The sequence below is a fragment of the Myotis yumanensis genome, unplaced genomic scaffold (assembly GCF_028538775.1).
Source record: "Myotis yumanensis isolate MYYU_CA2020_CCGP unplaced genomic scaffold, mMyoYum1.0.hap1 SCAF_2, whole genome shotgun sequence".
NCBI lineage: Eukaryota > Metazoa > Chordata > Mammalia > Chiroptera > Vespertilionidae > Myotis > Myotis yumanensis.
Window position 1 is genome coordinate 18,038,014 of NW_027223753.1, and position 27,477 is coordinate 18,065,490.

The 27,477-nt window shown below is 43.4% G+C and overlaps 1 protein-coding gene and 4 non-coding genes across 7 annotated transcripts; 1 reads left to right on the forward strand and 4 right to left on the reverse strand.

Annotated features, from left to right (window-relative positions):
* Window positions 1–22: 22 nt before the first annotated feature.
* Window positions 23–23,166, forward strand: TRNAU1AP (tRNA selenocysteine 1 associated protein 1). Of its 3 annotated transcripts, none has more exons than XM_070404519.1 (9): window positions 23–107; window positions 851–948; window positions 9,392–9,491; window positions 10,109–10,161; window positions 12,059–12,190; window positions 13,178–13,297; window positions 16,275–16,437; window positions 16,647–16,680; window positions 19,355–23,166. In XM_070404519.1, exons 1-9 carry the CDS (start codon window positions 81–83, stop codon window positions 19,489–19,491), a joined length of 864 nt encoding a protein of 287 aa, XP_070260620.1. In that variant the 5' UTR covers window positions 23–80; the 3' UTR covers window positions 19,492–23,166. The 3 variants fall into 3 exon arrangements, with proteins under 3 accessions (XP_070260620.1, XP_070260621.1, XP_070260622.1); XM_070404520.1 differs by having other exon boundaries at window positions 16,278–16,437; XM_070404521.1 differs by lacking the exon at window positions 13,178–13,297.
* On the reverse strand, window positions 20,905–20,978 carry LOC139004762 (small nucleolar RNA SNORD99). Its single transcript, XR_011470579.1, has one exon. It is a non-coding gene; the product is annotated as a small nucleolar RNA SNORD99 (small nucleolar RNA).
* Window positions 21,353–21,476, reverse strand: LOC139004704 (small nucleolar RNA SNORA61). Its single transcript, XR_011470544.1, has one exon. It is a non-coding gene; the product is annotated as a small nucleolar RNA SNORA61 (small nucleolar RNA).
* On the reverse strand, window positions 21,678–21,807 carry LOC139004684 (small nucleolar RNA SNORA44). Its single transcript, XR_011470531.1, has one exon. It is a non-coding gene; the product is annotated as a small nucleolar RNA SNORA44 (small nucleolar RNA).
* LOC139004651 (small nucleolar RNA SNORA16B/SNORA16A family) lies at window positions 22,417–22,551 on the reverse strand. Its single transcript, XR_011470503.1, has one exon. It is a non-coding gene; the product is annotated as a small nucleolar RNA SNORA16B/SNORA16A family (small nucleolar RNA).
* Window positions 23,167–27,477: the final 4,311 nt, after the last annotated feature.

Here is a 27,477-nt window from a genome sequence, read left to right on the forward strand (position 1 = left end):
CTGCGCATGCTCCGTGGCGGTCCCGGCCGGAGGACTCGCGCCAGCGCGGCGCAGCCCCCTAGTCCGGCCCGACTGGGGCCATGGCGGCCAGCCTGTGGATGGGCGACGTGAGTGAGGGCGGCTCCCCGCGTCCACGAGGAGGAATCTTAGTGTCAGCAGGGAGGGCGGGGCTGAAGGGGAGGGGTCCTCGAATCCTAAAAAGATGGAAGTGAATAGGAAGGGGGTTCTTTTGGTGACACAGAAGCGGGTCCCAGCATCCAGGGGGAGGGACTGAGTCTGGGGGGAGGGGTCCTGGGGCCTCGCCGTCGTCATGGAGGCGAAAGGGTGGTTCTTTGGGGACTGAGAATGGGGAACCCCAAGGCTTTTGAAGGGCTCTTTGTTTTTGTTTGTTTAAAGTCTTTTTATTGTTGTTAATCCTCATCTGGGGATATTTTTTTCCCGTTGATTTTTAGAGTGGAAGGGAGGGAGGGGGGGAGAGAGAGAAACATGGATGCGAGAGAAACAGGCCGATTGGTTGCCTCCCCCAGGCGCCCCGTTTGCGGGGGGCGCGGGGGGTACCTGCACCCTAAGTACACACTCTTGACGGGGAATGGTAACCGCCACTGGCCCCGGCAGGCTCTTGGGTGTTAAGACTGGAGGGGTGGGTTCCGAAGTCCAAGGGGGAGGCTCCGAGGGTGCAAGTTGAGTGGCAAGGGACGGAGCTGCAGTTGAGACCGCTCTGCGGTGAGAACCTGTCCGCACCCTCACCGCCTGCAGCAGGTAGCCACCCTGAGCTGAGGGCAGGGGCTCTGCAGCCGGGATGCGGAGCCTGCCTGCTGGCCTGAGTCGCTCTGCCCTTGTGTTTACGCAGCTGGAGCCCTACATGGATGAGAACTTCATCTCCAGAGCCTTTGCCACCATGGGAGAGACCGTGATGAGCGTCAAAATTATCCGAAACCGCCTCACTGGGTACGTTCTTTCCTTCCATCTGCTCAGTTAGTTCTCCCTTAATTATGCGGCAAGTGTAATTGGGTAAATATAAACATCGCAGAAAGTATGGGCTTCTCACTGTAATAATAGTTATCCTGTATAATAAATGGCTAGCCCCACCTGGTTTGGCTCAGTGGATAGAGCGTCGGCCTGCAGATTGAAGGGTCCCGGGTTCGATTCTGGTCAAGGGCACATGCCTGGGTTGCGTGATCGATCCCCAGTGAGGGACATGCAGGAGGCAGCCGATCAATGATTCTCTCTCATCATTTATGTTTCCATCACTCTCTCTCTTTCCCTTCCTCTCTGAAATCAATAAAAATATGTTTTAAAAAGAAGGCTAATATGCAAATAGACCGAAAGGCAGAAGACCAGTCGCTATGATGCACACTGACCTCCAGGGGGCAGATGCTCAGTGCAGAAGCTGCCCCCTGGTGGTCCCTGCGCTCCCACAGGAGGAGGACTGCTCAGCCAGAAGCCGGGCTCATGGCTGGCGAGTGCAGAGGCAGTGGTGGGAGCCTCTCCCCCCTCCGCAGCAGCGCTAAGGATGTCTGAGGAGCCATCAGTCAGACATCCCCCAAGAGCTCCCAAACTGGGAGAGGGCACAGGCTGGGCTGAGGAAACCCGCCCCCCACCCCCCCCCCCCCCACTCCCCGCATGAATTTCTTGCACTGGGCCTCTATTTATGTTATAAAAGCTAACATTGGGGCCTTAATTGAGAGGAAGTATAGCATATTCATTCCAGAGCCAGTCTGTTTGAAAGCTATGTCTGCTGTGTTATCGTAGTAAGTTACTTAACCTCTGTGTCTCCTTCACTTTGACTATAAAAATGGAGATGATTATGGCACCTACTTCATAGAGTTATGGTGAAGATTAAATGAGTTAATTCACATTCAGCATTTAGAATTGTGTCTGGCATATAGTATGTGCACAGTAAATATAAGCAGACTATGATCTGTTAGGTAATAAATACTTTAAAATCACTTTTTAAAATCACAGAAATTTCTGAGTGAAATACTGTTATTAGGGAAGCTTGATAACTATCTTAAAATTACGCAGCTATTAAGTGACAAGCCAGGACTCAAAGTCAGTCCTGTCCTCAAAGCCATGAATGCCCTTAACTTTTATGCTATTCATTTAAAATTTTATTTAAAGAGACACTATTCTGTACTCCTATTCTAGCTTCCCATGAAACAATCCAGACATAGTCCCTCCTCTCATGGAGTTTACTGCATTCTAATGGGGGAATGAGGCAGTGAATTATGTAAACAAAACAATGCAGAGAATGTTTTCAGATAGTGGTGCGCTATTGCCTCCAGTTTCTTCTTTCTCTTTGGTGGGGGGTGTGTGTCTTAATTTTCTTCAAGGTTCTAGTTAGAAATGAGAGGATTCCTTTATTAATTTGACAGTGGTTATTGAGCACTTACTCTGTGCCAGTTACTCTGCTAAAGCAGCTTGCTAAAACATCAGATGGTTGAACATATAGATGAGAAATATGAAATACCGTCAACTCCGACTGTTTGGTTGACAGGTACTTTGTGTATTCAGAACCTCAATACCCAGGGGCTGATTTTCTCGCTGGAAAACCATGGTGGCCTAAATATTTTTCTTGCTGCTATAGACAGAAAACCCCAGATAATGAGCTTCTAGTGGGAAAATTCATTCTGTAATACCTTCTACCGTTTAAAATACTGACATAGGTTCTCACATTTTAATCTTTATCGAAATAAGATTTGGAACTACTCTTCTACCCATGATTACTAAACTCTGCTGTTTCTTATGTGGTACTTAGACACATTGCATTTACATCCTGCCTCATTTGACAAAGACTTTTAGTGGCTTACAAGAGTACTATAGGATAAATAAATGTAAATTTAAAAACCAAGACCAAAGAAAATAAGGCAAAAAGATAAGACCCAAGGAAAAATAATATGCAATAGAACATAGTGCTTTAAAAATAATGCAGTCAGTGATTGCACAAATTGTACTTAATACCACAAAAATATACACTTAAAAATAAATTTTATGTTATATATATTTATTTTTATTTTTAAATATTATTTTATTTATTTCAGAGAGGAAGGAAGAGGGGGAGAGAGAGAGAGAGAGAGAGAGAGAGAAACATCAAAGAAGAGAGAGAATCATTGATCGGCTGCCTCCTGCACACCCCCTACTGGGGATCAAGCCTGCAACCCCGGCATGTGCCCTTGATTGGAATTGAACCCGGGACCCTTTAGTCCAGCGGTTCTCAACCTGTGGGTCGAGACCCTTTTGGGGGGTCGAACGACCCTTTCATGGGTCGCCTAAGACCATCAGAAAACACATATATAATTACATATTGTTTTTGTGATTAATCACTATGCTTTAATTATGTTCAATTTGTAACAATGAAAATACATCCTGCATGTTAGATATTTACATTATGATTCATAACAGCAAAATTATAGTTATGAAGTAGCAACGAAAATAATTATGGTTGGGGGTCACCACAACATGAGGAACTGTATTAAAGGGTCGCGGCATTAGGAAGGTTGAGAACCACTGCTTTAGTCCATAGGTGAGAGATGTGCAGGAGGCGGCGGATCGATGTTTCTCTCTCATCGATGTTTCTAGCTCTCTATCTCTCTCCCTTCCTCTCTGTAAAAAACCAATAAAATATATTTAAAAAACAAACAAACAAAAAAAAACATATTTTACTGATTTTTTATAGAGAGGAAGGGAGAGGGATAGAGAGTTAGAAACATCGATGAGAGAGAAACATCGATCAGCTGCCTCCTGCACACCCCCTACTGGGGATGTGCCTGTAACCAGGGTACATACCCATGACCAGAATCTAACTTGGGACCCTTCAGTCCGCAGGCCGACGCTCTATCCACTGGGCTAAACGGTTAGGGCTATATTTATTTTTTTAAAGATTTGTTTTTCAGTGAAGGGAAACATTTGCCACTGAGCCAAACCAGCTATGGCATGTTATGTATATTTAACCACAATTCTTAAAAAAAAAAAAAAATGACCTGGGTAGTGTTGCTCAGTAGTTAGAGCGTCTGCACAGGAAGGGTCTCAGGTTCTATTCCTGATCAGAGCACATACCTGGGTTGCAGGCTATGTCTCTCTCACATTGATGTTTCTCTCAGTGTGCCCCCCTCCGTTCCTCTCTCTAAAAATCAATAAAAACATGTTCTCTGGTAAAGATTTTTTTTTAAAAAAGGAACAAACTACTTCCATAGTGACAACATGAATGAATCTCAAAGGCATTACGCTATATGAAAGAAGCCTTACTGTATGATTCCACTAATTGAAAATTCTAGAATATACAAAATTCATCTGTGGTAGAAATAACTCATGATCTAGAAGATTTGTGCATTTCATTGCATATAAACCAAAAGAGAAAAAAACTGTAAATGATAATGGAACTCTAGGCAACAATATTCATGTTAAAGTCATTGAGGCAAGTTCACCAATATCTGCAACTTACTTTGAAATGTATCAAAAAAAGGATGATACATGGGTAGAAGGATGGATAGTTGGATAAAATAGTATGATAAAATATTCATTGCAGGTGATGCATGTGTGGGTGTTTGCTGTAGAGTTATTTCAGTTTTTATGTTGGGAATTTGTCTTAACACTTGGATTGCGGGAAACGAGTTAAGTCGGCTCGCGTGAATTGCGCGTACTCCGCGGGAGCCGTCTTAACTCGGTTCATATAGATTTGCGGTGGAGTGCGGGAAACGTGTAAACTCGGGCCGATTGTAACTGCGTATTACCAAATATTTGTTTGTTTGCCGTTCACAAAGATACCTACCTGCGTATGCGAACCGTTTCATACCCATTGGGGTAATAGGTATCATAAAAATCCCTTGTAAGTAGAGAACACTTTATGGCGCTGGTCGAGTACAATACCATTAGGGTACCAATGTATTGTTTTCTCATTTTATAACCGATATCCCTGGATATCTCACCATGCAAAGAGAATAGTTATTGAGAAATACTTCTTGTGTCCGGACGTCTTTAGTTTTGAGTTTTGTGAATATTATTACGTGTTTAAATATTTAAATATATTGTGATAAAGACATTCATATAGAATTTTTTAACCAAATAAAATAAAATCGTTCCGCAAAGTGTTCGCATAATAATTATTTTTTTATATCAGATATCTATCGGAGTACCGCTATTTTCAGTTAGTATTATTTTTATTTGCTTTAACCTAGAATGTCGCAGCATTCAGACTATAGTGATGATGAGTTTTGTGCAGACAAGTTGTCCAATTATTCTTGTGATAGCGATCTTGAAAATGCGAGTACAAGTGATGAAGATTCTAGTGATGATGAAGTAATGGTGCGTCCCAGGACATTGAGGCGACGAAGAATTTCGAGCTCCAGCTCTGACTCAGAGTCAGATATAGAAGGCGGGAGAGAAGAATGGTCGCATGTTGATAATCCACCGGTCTTAGAAGATTTTTTAGGGCATCAAGGATTAAACACAGATGCTGTTATAAATAATATAGAAGATGCCGTGAAATTATTTATCGGAGATGATTTTTTTGAATTTCTTGTAGAGGAGTCAAACAGGTATTATAATCAAAATAGGAATAATTTCAAACTTTCAAAAAAAAGCCTAAAGTGGAAAGATATAACCCCTCAAGAGATGAAGAAGTTTTTAGGGTTAATTGTTCTCATGGGACAGGTGCGCAAAGATAGAAGAGATGACTATTGGACCACGGAGCCATGGACGGAGACGCCATATTTTGGTAAAACGATGACGAGAGACAGGTTCCGACAGATATGGAAAGCTTGGCACTTCAATAATAATGCGGATATCGTAAATGAATCAGATAGACTTTGCAAAGTGAGACCAGTACTAGATTATTTTGTGCCTAAATTTATAAATATTTACAAACCTCATCAGCAATTATCACTAGATGAAGGGATCGTACCTTGGAGGGGAAGATTATTCTTTAGGGTATATAATGCTGGCAAGATCGTTAAATATGGAATATTGGTTCGTTTGTTGTGCGAAAGTGATACAGGATATATCTGTAACATGGAAATTTATTGCGGCGAAGGAAAGCGATTATTGGAAACGATACAAACAGTAGTGTCTCCATACACTGATTCGTGGTACCATATATATATGGACAATTATTATAATAGCGTCGCAAATTGTGAAGCACTTATGAAAAACAAATTCAGAATATGTGGAACAATCCAGAAAAATCGAGGTATACCTAAAGATTTTCAAACAATTTCTTTGAAAAAAGGTGAAACAAAATTTATAAGGAAAAATGATATATTGTTACAAGTGTGGCAATCAAAAAAGCCTGTATACCTGATTTCTTCGATTCATTCTGCGGAGATGGAAGAAAGTCAGAATATTGACAGAACATCAAAAAAGAAAATTGTCAAACCGAATGCACTCATTGACTACAATAAACATATGAAAGGTGTTGACCGGGCCGACCAATACCTTTCATATTATTCGATATTGCGGAGGACGGTCAAATGGACAAAAAGGTTGGCAATGTATATGATAAATTGCGCATTATTTAATTCTTATGCAGTTTACAAATCAGTGAGGCAAAGAAAAATGGGTTTTAAAATGTTTTTGAAACAAACAGCTATCCACTGGTTGACGGATGATATTCCAGAGGACATGGACATTGTTCGAGACCTTCAACCAGTACCGTCTACTTCTGGAATGCGGGCTAAACCACCTACATCTGATCCACCATGCAGGCTATCGATGGACATGAGAAAGCATACGTTACAGGCAATTGTCGGAAGTGGAAAAAAGAAAAACATTTTGAGAAGGTGTCGCGTATGTTCCGTTCATAAATTGCGCAGTGAGACACGCTACATGTGCAAATTTTGCAATATACCTCTACATAAAGGGGCGTGTTTTGAAAAATATCATACGCTAAAAAACTATTAATTTCTATTTGTTTTGATTTATTATGAAAATTTTATTTTAAACTTTAAAAATATGTGTATATTTTTAGGTAATAAGTATTTTTTGGGTTTTTCGTATTTAGTTTATATATATCGAATTATTTATGTACTGAATAGATAAAAAAATGTCTGTGATTGAATAAATTTTCATTTTTTACACAAGAAACCGAAAATTTCATTTCAATCGAACCCATACTTCAAAAGATATAGGCATTTTAAACTAACTCTGATTTTGCGCGGGAAACCTAAATAATTGCCCGCGCCATCTTATATTTTGGCGGGAAATTCACCCGACACCGTAGTGATAATATAATGTTGGGTAAAGGATGTAATCACACTATCCTGAATTCAAATCCAACCTTTGGCACGTACCAGCTGTGTGCTTTACGGCGTATTGTATAATCCTGTTACGTCTCGGTCTTCTCGTATAAATGGGTGTAATGCTTTTTTTGCCTCATAGAGTAATGTGAGGATTAGATGAGATGGTGCATGTGAAGTGTTCCACAGTGGCTGGCCCTAAATGAGTGATCAGTTCTTACAGGTGGTGGTCTTTACATCTGTGAGCCTTAAAATTCCATACACAGATTTGGCCCACCATTTTTCTTAACATCAGCAACCATTTATGGAGCTCATAGACTATTCTCTGATCCTTGGGCTTAGGTATTGCTCTTGCCCATACCTTCTTGGTAAGATCTAAAATAGTATTTCCAGAAAAGTTGGGATTCTTTCACTGGTAATAGCTTTAAGGTTGATGTTAAGGAAGTTAACAGTTGTCAGTATCTTAGCAGGAAGAAGATATAGCCACATCCTCCTAGTGATGCTATTAAAATCAGAACACTAGGAATCTCATGGTTATCCTCCAGTAGGTAAGGTCCGTGGTTTACTTTATCTAACTAGATTGTAAGTTTCTTGAGGATAGGAACCATGTTCTCCAACTCTGTATCAGCCTCTGGAGGTGATTCAAAAATGTTTTAAGCCCTAGCTGGTTTGGCTTAGTGGATAGGGTCCCAGGTTCGATTCCAGTCAAGGGAACATGCCTGGGTTGTGGGCTTGATCCCCAGAGGGGGGTGTGCAGGAGGCAGCCAGTCAATGACTCTCTCTCATCATTGACCTTCTATCTCTTTCTCCCTCTCCCTTCTCTGAAATCAATAAAAATATTTTTAAAAATTTTTTTTAAGTTTTAATATGAAAAATTTCAAACAAACCTACAAAGATAGTGTAATGAATTATCATACAGCCACCACCTAATTTCAATAATTATTAACATGTTGCCATATTTTCCCTATTTATCTAAATCTATCCTTTTTCCAGAGCGGGAAGGAGAGGGAGAGATAGAAACATCAATGATGATAAAGAATAATTGATCGGCTGCCACCTGCACACCCCCCACTAGGGATCTAGCCCGCAACCTGGGCATGTGCCCTGACTGGGAATCGAACCGTGACCTCCTGGTTCATAGGTCGATGCTCAACCACCTCAGTGGGCTAAATCTATCTTTAGAAAGATATATAGATAGATGATTTCTTTTTGCTGAACCATTGGAAAGTAAATTACAGGCATTGTGACACTTCACTTCTAAATATTTAAGCATACATTGCCCCAAACTGGACATTCTCTTACATACATGCTCTTACATGTTCTCATACATGCTCATATAACAGGAAGAAAATTAATAATGATATACCATATAATGCAGTCTTTAAATTTTTATAATTGTTCCCAGACTATCTTTTTTAGCTTTTTTGGTTTGCTTTTTAATGAATTGGGATCTAATCAGAGATCAGATACTGCACTGCATTTAGTTTTTTAGTCTACACTTTTCAGTGTAGAAAAGTCCACCTCTTTTCTCATAAATATTGGCTTTTTAAAGAGGAAAACTAATTGTCTTACATAAGGTCCTACATTCTGGATTCTGGTCCTATATTCTGGATTTCTTTGTTTCTTTGTGTTTTACTTGTTCTGTTTCTAATATTTTCTGTAAACTTAAGGTTTGATTGGATTGTATTAAACATTTTTGGCAAAAGTACTTCATAGGTAAAACAGTACATAAATGTTTACTAATTCTGGGATTGGCCCAGATTGACAGTCATTATATATATTTATATATATATATATGTATATATATATATAACATATTTTTATTTATTTCAAAGAGGAAATGGGGGGAGGGAGAGATAGAAACATCAATGATGAGAATCATTGATCGGCTGCCTCCTTGCATACCTCCTACTGGGAATCGAACCCACAATCCGGGCATGTGCCCTGACTGGGAATCGAACTGTGACCTGGTTCATGGTCAATGCTTAACCACTAAACCACGCAGGCCGTGCAATAGTTCCGTTATTTGTAAGTTCTGAACTGGAATTTGGCAGGGAACAAAAACAATGTGGGCTCTGGTTAGAAAAACATTTTTCCCTCCCTTCAGTCTCTCATCTGGGAACCGCATCTTTAACCATTCTCTCTGTTTTCTTTCTCTCCAGGATCCCAGCTGGTTACTGTTTTGTAGAATTTGCAGATTTGGCCACAGCCGAGAAGTGTTTGCATAAAATTAATGGGAAACCCCTTCCAGGAGCCACACCTGTAAGGACACTTAGATAATGATGATGTTGCCATTTTTATTGTTATCAGTAACTGTCATTTATTGAATCCCTACTATATATTTATATTATTTTATTTAATTCTGTAACAACCCTGAAGAGTAGGCATTGTTATCTTTGACAGCCTGGGAAGCTGAAGCTCAGGGGAGTGGAATAACTTGCCCAATGCAAAACAGGTAGCAAGTGGCAATGCCAGGAAGCAAAATGAAGATTGGTTGACCCTGAAACCCATGCCCTTTCCACTCTGCACCTCTGCCTCTCTTAATGGAAGACTTGAAACTAGACCTCTTGCCTGATTGAGAAAGTAGAACAGGCTGGCAGAAGTGAGGACACATTTCAAGAGAGTTACATTTTGCTCTTCCCACAGTTACTTAGCTTCCAGCTGCACCAAGCTGGCACACGGGGGCTCATAGAACCATGGAGCTGGCAGTGCCCTTAGCGGTCATCCGTGCAACCCCCTCATTTTATACAGGAGAAAAAGCTGAGGCTTAGAGAGGGGGAGATGTTTTGGCAAGGTAATTTATTTCAGTTTTTTTCAAATATTGTTTGACTCTTAAAACACCTTTCTCTGTTTTAGTTTGTTTGTTTTTAAATTTCCAGGCAAAACGTTTTAAACTGAACTATGCTACTTATGGGAAACAACCAGATAACAGGTAAGTACAGAGTAGCCCCGACCTAGCTTCAAGCCCCAGGAAATGTCTAGAGAGAGACAACATGTGTCACTGTGCAGGTCACCACCAAAGAGGAGGATGGGGGTTGAGTTTGGCTCCACTTTGCCTCCCTCCTGAAGGAGGGCACCTTTCTGTTACGCTTCATGTGGAGGCCTGTGTTTTCTCTGTATTTGGTCTCTTTCTAGCCTTCTACCCCATTACTTCCCACAGTGTTGAGGTTTTATTCCATAATAATTGACTTGTTGTAGAAATATAATGTTTTAAAAATATATTTTTCCTGCATCAGGCTGGGGAGAGGCGCCGTGGGGAGCGAATACTGAGTCAGAACTGCATGAGGCTTTTCTGTTGTGGTTAATCCTCCCCAGGATATTCTTTCCATTGACTTTCAGAGAGTGGGACGGAGGGGCAGTGACAGAGAGAAACGGCGGCTGGTTGCCTCCCACACGCCCCTGACCCCCACACGCCCCCCGACCCGGGCTGCGAGGTGAGCCTGTAACTGAGGTGCCTGCCCTTGACCGGGAACCGAACCTGGGACTCTTCCATCCGAGGGCAGGCACGCTAACCATTGAACCACCAGCAGGGGTGCACAGGATTGTTTTTATAAATGGACTCTTGCAAAAAAATATATATATTTTTTTTTAATTTATTTTTCGAGAGAGGAAGGGAGAGGGATAGAGAGAGAGAGAAAGATCGATGAGAGAGGAAGTCATCGATTTGCTGCCTCCTGCACGGCCCCCACTGGGGATGGTGCCTACAACCTGGGCATGTGCTCTGACTGGGAATCGAGCTGGCGACCTCTTGGTTCCTGGGTCGACGACGCTCAACCCCTGAGACCAAATATAGCAATATAATTTGATTCAGCATTTCAGGTTGCTGTGTGAAAACTTTAAAACAATGTATCAAAATCTTTAGAAAGATTTGTACCCACTCACCTCCATAACTCTGCTTCTCAGAATTTATTCATCATGTGGGTAAGATTAGCCTCAAAGGTGTTAATTGAAATGTTATGTATAGTGGGCAAAATTGGGGGAAAACCAAATCTAATAATAGGGAAGTGGTTTAAATTACAATATGTGCATTAATAGAAGTGCGATATATCCATTAATAAATTATGTTGTAGCAGAATAATGACATGTCAAGATGTTGGCTAAGTTAAAAGTGAAAAAATGCTATCAGAAAAAAAGTGGTCTTTTACAGAAAAAGTTGGATGACCCTTATTCTAAAATTTGAGAGATTGCATTTAGCTAGGTTTTAAGGTGTTTAGTAGATAATATCCAGTTCTCATTCTCTCTGTGTTTCACCATTTAAGTTAAAAGTATGCAATGATGCCCTGGCTGGTTTGGTTCAGTTGTTAGAGTGTTGGCCCTCACACTGAAGGGTCTCGGGTTCGATTACTGGTTAAGAGCACGCACCTGGGTTGCAGGTTTGATCCACAGCCCTGCTTGGGGCGTGTGCGGGAGGCAACCAATGGATGTGTCTCTCATATTGATGTTTCTTTCTCTCCCCACACCTTTCTTCCATTCTTATCTAAAAGCAATGGAAAAATATCCTCAGGTAAGGATTTTTTAAAATGCAATGACTGCAAAACATCTAGTTTTATATTTTGAGTACCTCTGACCTCAACCTCCATCTGCACTCATGTAATCCTTGAAGCCAGACAACTTTTGTGCAGTGGATGGATGAAGGACTTGGGCGGAGCAGCGAACTACCTCCATACCTCTCCTGCCAGGACTGCCAAATGAAACAAATTAGGACCTGGTTAAGGACCCACCAGATGTGTCATTCCCTAAAAAGGCTCAGAAAGGGTTTACCTAGAATGGGCCAAAAGAAGTTGTCAGAACAAAGGTCTTTGTCTCTGAATCTTGTTCTCTCCTCTCAGCCCTGAGTACTCCCTCTTTGTGGGGGACCTGACCCCAGACGTGGATGACGGCATGCTGTATGAATTCTTTGTCAAAGTCTACCCCTCCTGCCGGGGAGGCAAGGTGGTTTTGGACCAGACAGGCGTGTCTAAGTAAGGCCTTCCGTGTTACTGATGCTCACCCTGTTAGTTTCAGCATTTTTCTCAAGGATTGAGGTGTTATAGAAAGGTCATGTAGTGTGGTAGTTAAGCGCACAGGTTCTAGAACCAAACTGCCTGGGTTGGAATCCTGGCTCCAGGACCGGCCAGGTATAGCACAGGAGACAGGTTACTGAACTTCTGAGCCCATTTCCTCATCTATGAAACAGGACTGATTCATAGTATCTGCTCACAGGGGCAATGTAAGGATTAAATGATGTAATATAACTAAAGCAGTAGGAAATGCTATATAGGTGTTTCTATTTTATTATTTTTACTTAAAAAGTGGAAAAGCCTCAAAAAAACGCTCGTTCTTTGAAATCTGAGAAACTTGGATTTGAATCCTGCTTCTACTGTGACTTTGGGCAGATTGGCAAACCTTTCTGAACTAAGTTCCCTCTTCAGTAAAATGTGGATACTACATCAAATTGTTGGACCGTTCAGTGAGATAACCCTGGAAAAATGCTCAGCACAGTGTCTGGGAGATAGTGTTCATTAGATATTAGCTATCATTCATCTATTCCCCCTGGGAGGAGATGAGTTCAGGAGATCAAGAACCCTGTCTGCTTATGACTACCAAGACCTAGTGCATATAGACAGACTCAATAAATATTTGCTGAGGAAACTATTACTACTGCTGTTACCATAATGAAAGTAATATTTCCTAGTAGATTGGGAGGGAAGTTACTGTTTGGGCAGGAGACTCATCAGTGAAAGTGGAGAGAGAGTGGTGAACTGAAGGTGGGGATTCCTATAGATCTCAGGATCCTCCAGTGCTTGAATCTCACATTGCACTGCGACACGCCTCCCCGATGGGGCTCTCATTCCTGCCCACATAGTTTGATGGACTCTCTATCCCTTTCAGCCCCTTTTCCATTCTTAGACTTTACCTTCATTCCATTTGTGATCTATATATCGTGTGTGTGGTGTTTTTTCCTGCAGGGGCTATGGTTTTGTGAAGTTCACAGATGAACTGGAACAGAAGCGAGCCCTAACAGAGTGCCAGGGAGCAGTAGGACTGGGATCTAAACCAGTGCGGCTGAGTGTGGCAATCCCTAAAGCGTGAGTCCTGTGCTGACAGGGAAGGTAGAGGGCCTCTGGACTGACCCCCACCTGGATACTCCTCACCTGTTTGTTGATCATCAGAGCATCCACATGCTGGATGGGAGGCTATAGAGATTCAGTTCACTCACAAATAAGGAATGCCTGATATTCGCCAGGCTGTTTGCTGGGTGTTGGAGATGAGTGAGCATAACCCTCCAGGAGCTTATGGTTGGGGGGAGAGCTCTGACCTGAAAGACAGATACATCCAGACATTGCTGATAGCAGTGCTGGAGAAGCAGTTTGGTACCACATACGTAATGCCCCCGCTCTTTGCCCCATAGTGCCACTGTTAGACACTGACTCAGAGATTAAGAATTGAACAGAAGGAAAAATTTAAACCCAATTTTAAGCTTATTTATGTCAATGAAACCTATAAACTTGTGACTGTCCCATGCTATGGGAATGGCTAAGGATTAATGATCCAAACACTATTCTATAGACTAGTATATACATCACTAATTGTACCTGTCATGCTAGGCAGAAAACAACTCCAAGCAGGTTTCTCACTCAGATGTCAGACAACTTTTTTCTGGATAGAATCTTCATCCTTTGACCAAAGCAGTAATTGTCTATTAGGGGCAATTTTTGTCCCCCAGGGGCCATTGGCAAAATCTGGAGACAACTTTAGTTGTTACAACTCAGAGAGGGTATTATTGGCATCTAATGAATAGATGCTCTAAACATTGGATGATGCACAGGACAACCCCCACAACAAGCACTTACCTGCTCCCCTCCCTCTGCCAACGTCAGTAATGCCAAGACGGAGAAGCTCTTCCAGAGATACGAGATGGGCTGCTGCTTTAGGGTGGGGCTTCCAGGTGGCCATGTTTTCACAGCAGCAAAGGATTTGCAGGTTCCTTATGGCTTGTTGTGCTTTTGACACAGGGAAGATCAGCCTGCGTGATTTCTCCCCCAAAGTTATTTTTTCTAAACTCTATTATATATATGAAAACATTAAAGGAGCTATTTGAAAGAAATTTCCTCGTTACCCTCAAGTGACCGACTATAATTTCTGAGTTTGCTTCCAGCTCCTCCTTAGCTATCCATGACATATACATATACATATACATATACATATACATACACATACACATACACATACACATACACACAGTACATATGGGTCAGTTTACATGCTGTAGGTTGATTTCTTTGTTCATTTCACAATAACGGTGCTCTTTTCCCCCGTTTACTCAGTATACACACTCACTTTTCCATATAGTTGCCCAATCATCATCATGTTTTTACTGCAGGTAATCCTTCTGGCTGTACGTTCTGACAGAGTCCCTTCTGCAGAGAGGTTATATTCTGTTACATCTAGTTCTTCACTGAATGTTGTCAGTATTTGGTGCCTGTTTCTAGGCTGTAGGATTTGAGGGAGGTAAGAGTTCCCTTTGAGAGCTAGACTGTAAGAGCTGAGTGTGGAGAGAATGTACCTTCAAGTACCTGAACATGGCAGGAGGGTGGTGGACCTTGGAAGCACCATGGAAGGGGCGTTATGGAGACAGTATTGTCGGTTTTCAGCCTGGCCCTGGCCAGGAAGAGGGAGTCATGCTGTTTGACATCATCGAGCCACCCTGTCAGGGGGTGATCAGATGTGGAGTCTCTCAAACTGCTCTGGCTGAGTCCTGCTCACCACACAGACATTGAATTTGCAAAGAACTTGGGAAGAGCTCATTCAGACTTGAGCATTTTGTGGTTCCTGTGATGGGGATTTCTATGGTGGTTCAACTCCTGCTTATGACTTGGTTTCTTCTTTGGTTTCAGTCCGAGATAGAATGCACCAATCATGAGGACGTCCCACATCCCACATCCCACACTATGTGACTGTTACAACTTTCCTTATAAACCAGCCTTTGTCTCCTGTGCGTGTTTGGTGTGCACCTGTGGTAGACTCTGGCCCACTGAGTACAATGACTCTGGAGGAACATTGTCATGTCTTCAGTTATGTTCTTTCATTCCTGTCAGCTGGGACTGCTGGTCATACCTCAGGCCTTTTTCAGAAGTTTGAAAACATAAAGTACTCACATGTACTTTGTTTTTGAGAGTAATGGGTCCTTTGCAGACTTGACATTGTCTTTGGTTAGCAGCTGGGGCAGCTGTACAATCAGAATAAGAAAGCTTTCCGCTGACCCTCGGCCTCAGCCCTGACTGGCAAATGCAGGATATAGGACACTTGAGTCTATCTGGCCAGCTGCTGTATGTAATGGTCTGGTGTTAGCATGAACCTTGTAGTTACATTCGGCTCCAATTGTGGGCGTGGTATTGAATAAATCACTTAACCTTTCAGACTCAGTAGTCTTATCTGTATAATGGGAATAATACATAATCGCTGCATCATAGGATTGTGCAGGACTTAAAACAGGAGACCATATATGAAAAGTAATTGGCACAGCTCCTGAGTACCTACTCCTTAAATGGTAGCTATGACTACAGTGATGACGATAAGACTGCTGGAGCACTTCTCTTAATTCTTTGTAGGGAAGAGGTGATTAGATATTTTGAAGTTTGAAAAGCTTTTTGGGTCATCCTAGTTCTAGATTCTTTAGCCATGTTTACCTGAGCCTTTATGGGTGGTAAAAAGCAGACACCGCCCCCCAAGATCTTGGGAAGAGGAAAAGGTCAGTACTGACAAAGTTTGATAACAGAGAGGAACGTAACCATTGAAAACTCCTATCTTTAAAGCATGGGCTGTGGAGCCAGACTGCCTGGCTTGAATCACGTTTAGCTGTGTGGCCTTGGACAAATTATGTCACCTCTGTGTACCTCAGTTTCCTCATCTGTAAAATAGGAATAATGTATACTTTTGCAGGAGATTGTTGTGGGGATGAAATGAAGTTAATCTGTGTAAAGTGCTTAGAAAAGTCCTTGTTCAGTTAATAAGTGTTTAGGAATGTTTGCTCACATTTGTTTATTTTTGGTTCTTTCTTCACAGTAGTCGTGTGAAGCCCGTGGAATATAGTCAGATGTACAGTTACAGCTACAACCAGTATTACCAGCAGTACCAGAACTACTATGCTCAGTGGGGCTATGACCAGAATACAGGCAGCTACAGCTACAGTTACCCCCAGTATGGCTATACCCAGAGCACCATGCAGGTAACCAGGAGTTGGCAAGTCTGCTCTCGGGTTTTGTCATCCTTTAGAGACATGGGTCATTCTCCAGGGTGGGATTGATAAGGAAGGGGGCTTGGGCTTCAGAAAAAAAAATGGGGAAAGATGGAGCAACCTAGTTGCTCTTGTTAAAAATAAGCCATCCTTGTTATGGGCCAGGATCCTTCTCACCCAACCTCTCTGTCTCTTGACAGACATATGAAGAAGTTGGAGATGATGCTTTGGAAGGTAAGAAAGGAACCCATCACTCATTCCCTCTGTCAGCCATAATGCAGTAATTGCTTTGTGGCTGGCACTGTGCCTTCAGCTGGATGCTAAAGGAATGCATGGTGAATTCTGCCTAGAGGAACTTACATTCTAATGAGAGAGCCAGTGTATACATAATTCCAGTAAGAAGTGTGTGTGTCAGCCTAGGCCAGGTAACTAAGTTGGTTAGATCACCGTCTTGATATGCCAAGTTTGCAGGTTCAATCCCTGGTCAGGGCACATACAAGAATCGATGAGTGGCCCTGGCCAGTGTGGTTCAGTTGGTTGGGCGTTGTCCCATGCACCAAAAGGTTGCTGGTTTGATTCCTGGTGGGAGGCATGGAGGAGGAAGCTGATCAATGCTTCACTCTCCTATCGATGTTTCTCTCTCGCCTTCTTCCTTCCTCTCTCTAAAAATTGCTTTAAAAAAATTTTTTTTAATCAATCAATAATAAATAAATAATTAAAATCAGAAGCAAAACTTAAAAAAAAAAGTCACTGATTGCAGATGTTAATCACATCTACAAAATACCATCACAGCAACATTAGACTGGTGGTTGACCAAACAATTGGGCATCATATCCTAGCCAAGTTTACACATAAAATTCAACTATCACACTATTAATAAATACAAATTAGAATATACCATGTTTCTATAAAAGTTAATTCTTACTATGTTTATATGCTTTGAATCAGTAATTTTACTAGAAAGATTTTATCCCCAATGATAATCATCAGTACAGATAAATATCCAATACATGATATGTTAAATAAAATGTATGTTTTAGATATATAATTCAATTTTGATATATTGCAAAATTATCACTGCACTAAATCTAGTTAAGTCACCTTATAGAGGGTGGGGCAAATACAGGCTTACGGTTGTTCATATGGAAAATAATACAATAGTTAATAAATAATAATACAAGCCCTGGCCAGTTGGTTGGGGGTCGTCCTGTGGGTTGCAGGTTTGATTCCAGGTAAGGGCACATGCCCAGGTTGGGCTCGATCCCCAGTGGGGGGCCTGCAGGAGGCAGCCAATCGATGTTTCTCTCCCTTCCTCTCTCTAAATATCAATAGACTATTCTTTCAAAAAATAATATAAAAAATACAATACAAAAAATAATAAACTTTTGCATACTCACAACTGTAAACCTACTTTGCCCCAGCCTATATAATTATAATTAATCCAGCACCATTTGTTGAAAAACTGTTCTTTACCCTTTGAATTGTCTTTGGTACACTTGTTGAAAAGCAGTTTTCTATAAATGTATAGGTTTAGTTTGGGGCTCTTAACCCTAGTCAATTGATCTATATGTCTATCCTTAAACCACTGCTGGTCTTTCTTACTGTAGCTTTTCAGTAAGTTTTGAAATGGGGAAGCGTGAGTCCTTAAACTTTGTTCTTTTTAAAGATTGTTTTGGCTAGTCTGGATTCCTTGCATTTCCATAAAAATTTTATGATCAGCTTATCATTTTCTGCAAAACAAAACAAAAAAACAGCTGCAGCTATAGACCAATTTGGAGAACTTTTCCATCTTTACAAAATCATCTTTCAATCCAAGTACATGGGATGTCTTTCTGTTTATTAGGTATTCTTTAATATCCAGTTTGTTTTTAAATGTGTTTAAATCAATGTGTGTGCATTTTAAACCAACACAGACCAAAAATATAAAATGTCATCAGTCATAGTAATTATTATTTTGAACTTTTATTGTGAAAGGTAACACATACATGGGAAAGTACATAAAGCAAAAGAAAAGTACGTAAAGCAAATGTGTAGTTTAACGTGTAATTATAAAGCAGTTGCCCATGAGACCTGAATTCCAGTTAAGTAGAATATTACCAGCCTCCAGAAGCCATCCTTCCCCCAATCACAGCCCACAGCTTCTTGTGGTAACCATTTTTTCCTTCTCTTTATAGTTTTATCACCTAGGCATGTAGCCCTAAACAATATGGTTTATTTTTGCCCTTTTGGCCTTTGTACAATGCAGTCATACTGAATGTACTACTGTCTTCTTTCATTCAATACTCATGCAAGTTTAGACTCAAGTTGTGTGCAGCCGAGGTTCTTTGTATGTGTGTGTTTTACTGATTTTTGAAAAATTGATGTGAGAAACATCGAATGGTTGCCTCCCGTATACACTCTGATACACACCCCGACTGGGGATCGAACACACAACCTGGGTAGGTACTCTAACTGGAAATCTAACTGGCAGCCTTTCAGTGCATAAGACAATACTCAACTGAGCCACACTGGCCAGGGCAAGGTTCATTTTCAATGGTATATAATATTCATTCTAAGACTAGTGCTTTGGACTTAGTAATTTTGGATCAGTCTCCAAGCTCAAAATTCAAATAACCACACCAGAAAATTCAGACACATGATAGCTAAATATAGGTGTTGCTTTAATAAATGTGGACTATTATTTGAGGACTAACTACACCTTACATTATCCTATTTTCATCCTCACAGGAACCCTGCAAGGCAATTATATCATTCCAAGTTAGGAGGGAACTCTGGCACAGATAGGGAACTTGCCCTAGGAAATAGAGGTCCTGGGAACAGGGAACTGAACCCAAGTCTCATGGTCTTGTGGCTCCGGAGTACTTTCTCTCCTTGGTGCTCCCTAAATACATGCTTGGTTCTGTTCCAGACCCCATGCCACAGCTGGATGTGACCGAGGCCAACAAGGAGTTCATGGAGCAGAGTGAGGAGCTGTATGATGCACTGATGGATTGTCACTGGCAGCCCCTGGACACAGTGTCTTCAGAGATCCCTGCTGTGATGTAGCCAAGACAAAGGACAGGCCAGAATGGAGGACTGTGTGAGGGAGAAAAGACTTCTTTAAAAACAACTCAAGAACTTTCACCTTTTGGGAAATGTTTTATACGATTTTAATAATCAACTTTCATGAGATTATGAATACTGCAACACTGCTGCCTTTATTTGATATAGCCATTTGAGTTTGAAAACCAAGGGACCAACTTGAAGAGGGTTGAACAAGGTTCCCATCTGTCTTCGAACAATAATCATTTATCCAGTAGTTATCTGTACTCCGGGAGGTAACAATTTGGATTTTTTATGGTTTTAAAAATCTAGAGCAAAGGGGAGAGGGAGAAACATTGGTTACCTCCTGTTGACACCCTGATCTGGACTGAAGCCATAACCTGGGCATGTGCCCTAACTGGGAATTGAACCTGTAACATGGGAGGATGCTCAACCAAGCCAGACAGGCCAAGGCTAGAATTACTATATTAATCAGTTTAGCCAGGGACCCTTCTCAAGTAACACCTAAGTCCTTAGATTCTCTGGGATCAGAGTATATGGATCACTTGCTATATATTAAATGAGCAATTTTTGCCTGCCATTTAAGTACTCCCAACATTGGCTTCAAATGTGGCCACTAGTAAAACTTTCAGCAGGAGCGGGGGTGCCTGCCTAGTCCAGGGTATAAGAGGGAAGTAATCAGAGTCAGCTAAAATGCATCAGACCTTCCATACACTGTCCAAACAAATCAGGAAAGCCCATTTTCCAACTTATATTATGTGGTACCCAGGACCCTCTTCCTGAGAAGTCTGGGTCTATGCTAGAAATCTGCTTCAGATTTTAGTTTTGTGCCAGAGTAATTTGGGGGGGTGGCAAAGGGGAGAAACTTCCAAGTTAAAGTGCCTATACCACAAAAAGCCTTCAAAGGTCCAATCTTAGGCTCAGCAAAGGAGAAACTACATCTAATTGCAATTAAAGAACTGATCATATTGGCCTTTCTGAGAGGTCAGACTTTTTTTTACATGAGACAGACTATGAATTAATACCAGCATTCAAAAAAAAAAAAACATGACATGTCAGTTTCCACCTAAAATAACCTGTTACAAAAATTTCCTAGAGCTGAGCCCAAAGAAAGAAGCTGACAACTTCATTACATCAAGAATTTATTAAGGGAATGTAGCACACAAGACAACTCATGCTGCAGGGCAGGATGGATAAGGAACCAGCCCCACAATGAGGGGTGGGCAAAGGCCTAGTTCAAGAACCAGCAGGCCTTGGAGCGTGGAGAAGCTGAGATTTTCGTTACTTAAGTAGAACAGTCCATCTTCACAAACTTGTCTTTTAGCTTGCCTCTTACTGTAGAGCTCTCCTGTAAAGGAAGTGTAAGCCAGTGTGTTAGTACTACCCCAATAAATGCCAGCCAGGCACTTTCCTAAGAGCTGGTCTCAGTCCCATATCCGCATTTATCATCCACAGATGTCCACTCAGATTAGGTTTCATCCCAGACCAGTCACCCTAAAAAAAAAATCCCCAACTAGATGGCATGACTTGTTTCTACCAAATCTATCTTCCACTCTCCCTGGGGAAGGGGATAGACTGTGGTTTGAGGTTACCCCAAATGAGAATTTCACAGCAATCAGTTCTTGACGCTCAAGTTCAGGGCAAGTAGCTATTCAACTTACCCAACTCTGTAGATCCTGAATTACAAATGAAGACAGTTTACTGGTAAAAGATCTAAAAGAAAAAGAAAAGTCACTTAAAAGCTGTTCCAAAGACAGAAATATTAGTCAGCAATCATTACACCAACTGCCCAGATTCACATCCACCCATCCTCCCTTTATCTCATTTTACAGGAAAGGATGAAACAAGTTCAAAGTGAATTCAACCTTGTTTGAAACTAGCCCACAGACTGACTGTAAGCACTCTGAGGCCAGCTTCACTATTACTTTTCCTCCTCTGCGACCACCAAGATCGGTGTTCAGATCCGATGGGAAAGGGAACTGGAGGGTCGGTGGTTTTCAACATTTAACTTTACCTTATTGTAAAACAGGGCAGCAACAAGCTGGTATCCTCAGCTACGTCATTTTCAGACACTGCCAGGAAACATGGAGGCAACCTACAGGAGAAAAGGGTGAAAGCTCTAAACCAAAGTTGATTCAATACATCCACCTGCATGAGCCCAGGTGGAAGGCTCCCAAGCCCAGGTCCTGAGATATAGGAAAGGCGAGTGGCAGCTGCAGGTACTATGCTGACCTGAGCTGTCAAAGTCTCTCCAGGTTGCTCTCGCATGCAGTTGGAGAGCCCATGGCTACACCAGCCACAGCCCTTGGGAACATGCTGCACTGACCCACCGGGCAGCTCTCAAGTCTCCACAAGAAACCTACCAGGTCCTGCGGTGCCCTCACTGGCATGACTCCAGAGTGCTCACCCAGCAGAATCAACTCGAACCATCCTGCAATCTTCATCTGGCACCGCTAAGATGAGAACAGAAATTGTCCTGAATGATCCTTCGTGGGTCTTCAGAACCATAGAGGTTTAACTGGCCTTTGATCCTGGTACTAACGCCTTAAACTTTTGAGGGCAATAACCTAAAGCATGGCCACGATCTGTGCTGCTGGCCACTGGATTTCCCCATATTGATGTCTAAACCACTCCCCCCCGCCCCGTACTATCTTGGTTGGCCTCAACAAGCTACTTCTCAAAAGCCTTATTCTGTTAATTCTATATGCAAGTGCCTATCACAGGGATATTCAACCTTTCCATCTCATGGCACAGACTAAACGACCATCTAGGAAGAGATCAGTGCCCTGACTAGTCAGGTGTTGCATCGTTTTAAAAATTCTTGCCACACCGGTTGGAAATCGCCGCACTATCAACATTTCTGCCGGCCTCTGAAAACATGGCAACTTTCATAAAGGTCCGTTTATGTGAGACGGCAGATACCATGAGAACTGTCTTTTCCTGAAATGTTGCAGATCGGTTACAGCAAACAGAACGGCGACCGTCAAGGAAAACTGTCACTCTGGGCTCCTTTTTGACCGCAGCAGCTACGTGGAAGCAGCTGCAGCTTCGATAAGGGCCACTGTGCCGCGCGGGGCAACCCCAGCCGCTCTGGGCCCTGAGCCACCTAATCCTGTGCATCGTTACTGCCTACGGACGCGCATCGTCCTGGAGGCCAAACAGCCACCCTTGTAGGTGCGTTACCACTCAGCACGTGACTGACTGACTGACCCGCCCTCCGCAACGTAGTGCAGCCATGGAATTGAGGAGCAGTCCCTCCCCCAAGGTCACCCGGAAGGTTCAGGTTCGATCCAGTCTGGCTGACACCACGCGGCCTCCCCCAAATTAAACACTTCAGGCTCAGGACTGCCGTGCCCCGGCCGCCTGCCCGCGCTCCTTACCCGTCAACCGGAGCGCAGAGCCGCGGACTCACGGGCCTCGGCCCCTCTCCCTGCGCATGCGGCCTCCGTGCCCGAAGGCCCGCGGCCCCGCAAGCGGGGAGGCCGGCTGCTCCGGTCCGCACTTCGCATCCTGCAGCCTCGGGAGCAGCGCAGATGAGTGCGGGGCCGATGGCGACGAAGCCAAGAGCGAGGGGTGGGGGAGTGGGGGAGTGGGGGAGTGGGGGAGTGGGGCACGGCGCGGGCGGCAGCCGGCGAGGCCCCACAACACAAGTCACCAGGCGCGCGGCACTCGGAGAAAGGACGGCGGGGCGCCCGGCGGGAGTATATACGGGCCCCGCCTCTCGCGGCTGCGCCTGACGATTGGACAGCGCCCCGCGCAGACCGCTGGGAGTTATAGTCCGAGAGCTTCCGGCACGGCGCGGCGCGGGGCGGGGCGGCGCGGGGCGGGGCGTGGGCTCCCAGTGGGAGGAGCGTGAGGATGGGAGACCTTTCCGCGGGGGGTGGAGGAACCATAAATGGTTTGTTCAAGGGCCGAGGAGGCTCTTTCGCGCAGTTGAACGCTCGCTGGACGCCGTGCACCGGGCCCTGGGCCTGCAAATGAGTCAAACTCCCCGTGCCCTCGAGTTCAGTCTGGGAAGATCTTCAAAGCTGGGAGAGGACGGGTTCCGCTAGGGCCGACTGGGCATCAGGAGGAGCAGCGGCCCAGAGGGTTGCGGGCAGCGGCTCTGTGAGGTCTTGGAGAGGAGTCTTGGGAGGGGGCGTCTTAAGAGGTGATAGATCCCCGGCTTGTTTGGCTCAGTGGGTAGAGCGTTGGCCTATGGACGGAAGGGTCCTGGGTTCCATTCCAGTGGAGGGCGCATGCCTGGGTTGGGGGCTTGTCTCCAGTAGGGGGCGTGCAGGAGGCAGCCAATCAGTGTTCTCTCCCATTCTATGTCTCTCCCTTTCCCTTCCTCTCTGAAATCAATAAAAATATTTTTTTAAAAAGAAGAGGCAATTGATTGCTCATATGATAAATGCATTATTTGTTCAAGGCTTAGCCTATATAATAAAAGCCTAATATGCAAATTGTCCCCTCCACCGGAGTTTGGTTGCTTGCTATGACGTGTGCTGACCTCCAGGGGGCGGCACGGACCATGGCAGGCATTGCTGATGCAGCACTGGCAGTGGGTGGCAGTCAAGGTGCCTCTGGCCCCATGGGTATGGCCACTGCCGTGCACCTGGCAGCCTGCCCACGCTACTTACCTGTCACACCAGAGCGCAGAGCTGCAACGACACAGGCGGGAGAAGGGCACGTCTCTCACGGGCCTCGTCTCCTCTCCGTGCCCTTAAGGACCTCGGACCAGCAGGTGGGGAGGCTTCCATGTCTGGATTGGATCTATTTTGTTCACCACTTTATTGTGTTCATTACATTCCACATATGAGTGAGATCATATGATACTTGTCTTTCTCTGAATGGCTTATTTTGCTTAGCATAATACTCTCCAGGTCTATCCATGCTCTCTGAAAGGGTGAGAGATCCTTTTTTACAGCTGCATAGTATTCCATAGTGTAAATGTACCACAGCTTTCATGTTTCTCATCAATATCGCTCTTTCTCCCCTCCTCTCTCTCTCAAATTAATTTAAAATAAATAAGTAAGTAAATAAATAAATAAATAAAATCAATTTAAAAAAATACATTAACCCCTAGAGTGCCGGGGAGTGCGATCGCGCTCTTCCTGTCTTTCGCCAAAAGTGCCGGGAGCGCTATCGCGCTCCTGCATTGTCCCTGTTAGATGCTAGTAGTTCACTCTTTATTGACAGATGACACGTAAGTGCAGAAAACAAATATAGTAAAGGTTTCCTTAAGTTTTTGGATATGTAACTTCATTTACTTGCAATTCATAATTTTTTTCCTAAACTGCTATAAAATCAGCAAAAATGCCTTGGCAATTTTAGCATAGTTCCTAGGATATTGGTTGGCACTCAAAGGGTTAAAGCCCTAGCTGGTTTGGCTCAGTGGATAGAGCATCGGCTTGCGGACTGAAGGGTCCCAGGTTCAATTTTGGTCAAGGGCACATGCCCAGGTTGTGGGCTCGGTCCCGAGTGTGGAGTGTGCAGGAGGCAGTCAATCAATGATTCTCTCTCATCATTGATGTTTCTATCTCTCTCCCTCTCCCTTCCTCTCTGAAATCAATAAAAAAAATTTCTAAAAATACAGGGAACCATAACTGGTTTGGATCAGTGGCTAGAGCATCGACTTGCGGACTGAAGGGTCCCAGGTTCAATTCCAGTCAAGAGCATGTACCTTGGTTGCAGGCACATCCCCAGTGGGGAGTATGCAGGAGGCAGCTGATCAATGTTTCTCTCTCATTGATGTTTCTAACTCTCTATCCCTTTCTCCTCCTCTCTGTAAAAAATCAATAAAAAATAAAAAAAATACATGGGGAACCCGGCTGACATGGCTCAGTGGTTGAGCATCAACTTATAAACCAATTGGTCATGATTCAGTTCCCAGTCAAGGCACATGCCCAGGTTGCTAGCTCGATCCCCAGTGTGGGGCGTTCAGGAGGCAGCTGATCAATGATTCTCTCTCATCATTGATGTTTCTATCTCTCTCTCCCTCTCTGAAGTTTATATATATCCTATATAATAAAAGTGTAATATGCAAATTGACCCTAACAGCAGAACCACTGGGAATGACTGGTCACTATGACACACACTGACCACCAGGGGGCAGATGCTTAATACAGGAGCTGTCCCCTGGTGGTCAGTGCGCTCCCACAGGGGGAGCTCTGTTCAGCCACAAGCCGCTGCCAGCACAGCAGTGGTGGCGGGAGCCTCTCCCGCCTCCTCAGCAGCATTAAGGATGTCCAACTGCAGCTTAGGCCTGCTCCCCGCTGGCAAGTGGACATCCCCCGAGGGCTCCCAGGCTGCCAGAGGGATGTCTGACTGCCAGCTTAGGCCCGATCCCCTGGGGAGTGGGCCTAAGCCAGCAGGTGGACATCCCCCGAGGGGTCCCAGACTGCGAGAGGGCACAGGCCGGGCTGAGGGACTCCCCCCGCCCTGAGTGCACAAATTTTTGTGCACCAGGCCTCATATATATATATATATATATATATATATATATATATATATTATTTAAATACATGGGGAAACTTTTGGGGGTAATTACTGCTCATTATCTTAATGGTGATGGTTTTAATGGGTATACACATGCCACAACTCCTTATATTGTACAGTTTTCATATGTGCAGCTTATTGTGTGTCAATTATATCCCAATAAAGATATTTTTTAAAAGTAAGCAAGAGCCCTAGCCAATTTGTCTCAGTGGATAGAGCATTTGCCCTAGGACTGAAAGGTCTGGGTTCAATACCTCGGTTTCAGGCTCTATCCTCAGCCCCAGTGGGGGTGCATGTGGGAGGCAACCAATCAACATCTCTCTCTCACATCAATGTCACTCTTTCTCTCTCTCTCTCCCCCTCCCTTCCACTCTCTCTAAAAATCAATGGGAAAACATCCTCAGGTGAGGATTAACAATAAATAAATAAATAAACAAATGCAAGAAAACATTTTTACATATATATTTTATTGATTTCAGAAAGGAAGGGAGAGGGAGATAGAAACATCAATGCCAGGAGCCGTTCCATCCTTGCTGCTTGACATAGTCGCTGCAGGAAAGAAACATCTGCACAGCATATGTTCCAAGGGACCTGGTGTATATGGCATACTGTTTTTAATATGTTTGTTCCCCTTCTTAGCGCTATGCGTTCTTACCAGGGCCACCTCCCCGGGAAAGGTTGTTTCCCCAGCTGGGAATGTTTCCCTAGAGTTAGGGTTTAACGGGACTAAGTAAGGGAATAAATCAGTAAAACCCCCTAGTGTTACAGAAATACAGTGTACCACTTATAAGAAACTCAGGCTAAGACTCTTAGCAATAAATTTAGGACTTGCTAGGCCCACATCCCCAGGGGTCTACCCACCAGAGAAAGTACCAAAACCTGTACCCCTAAAAACCCGCCACCACCAGTAAAGCTAAAAGGACAACTATCAAACAGTTAAAGAAATACCGCTGCAAACAATGCAGGCAGGCTCCTTATCTAAAAACCTTATGCGAGCTATGCAAGCAGAAAGACTTAAACTAAGTGCCAGGCAGGTTGTTAATCACCATAACTACGAACAATCACGCTTAAGCTACATAACCTTTACTTAGGCCATAGAATAGGAAAACCTCCTTCAGTTTTTTCCTTATAGCTTAACAGTAGAGCAATAGAATAGTAACCTTAAAATAGAAAGAACAAACTAGCCCTTATAATGAAACACAGAGACTAACCTTTATAGAATGTAGAAACATAGACAATAGATAAGATTAAAATCAGCAGAGCTAAATAGAAATAAGATTTTTATGCCCTAACCGGTTTGGCTCAGTGGATAGAGCGTTGGCCTGCGGACTGAAGGGTCCCAGGTTCGATTCCGGTCAAGGGCATGTACCTTGGTTTCGGGCACATCCCCACTAGGGGGTGTGCAAGAGGCAGCTGATCGATGTTTCTCTCTCATCAATGTTCCTAACTCTCTATCCCTCTCCCTTCCTCTCTGTAAAAAATCAATAAAATATATTTAATAAAAAAAAA

Coding starts and splice junctions, on each gene's coding strand:
- TRNAU1AP (XM_070404519.1), top strand. CDS start 81: ATGGCGGCCAGCCTGTGGATGGGCGAC. Junction 13,298..16,274: donor AGTGTGGCAATCCCTAAAGC/GTGAGTCCTGTG, acceptor CTTTCTTCACAG/TAGTCGTGTGAAGCCCGTGG. Junction 16,681..19,354: donor TGGAGATGATGCTTTGGAAG/GTAAGAAAGGAA, acceptor GTTCTGTTCCAG/ACCCCATGCCACAGCTGGAT.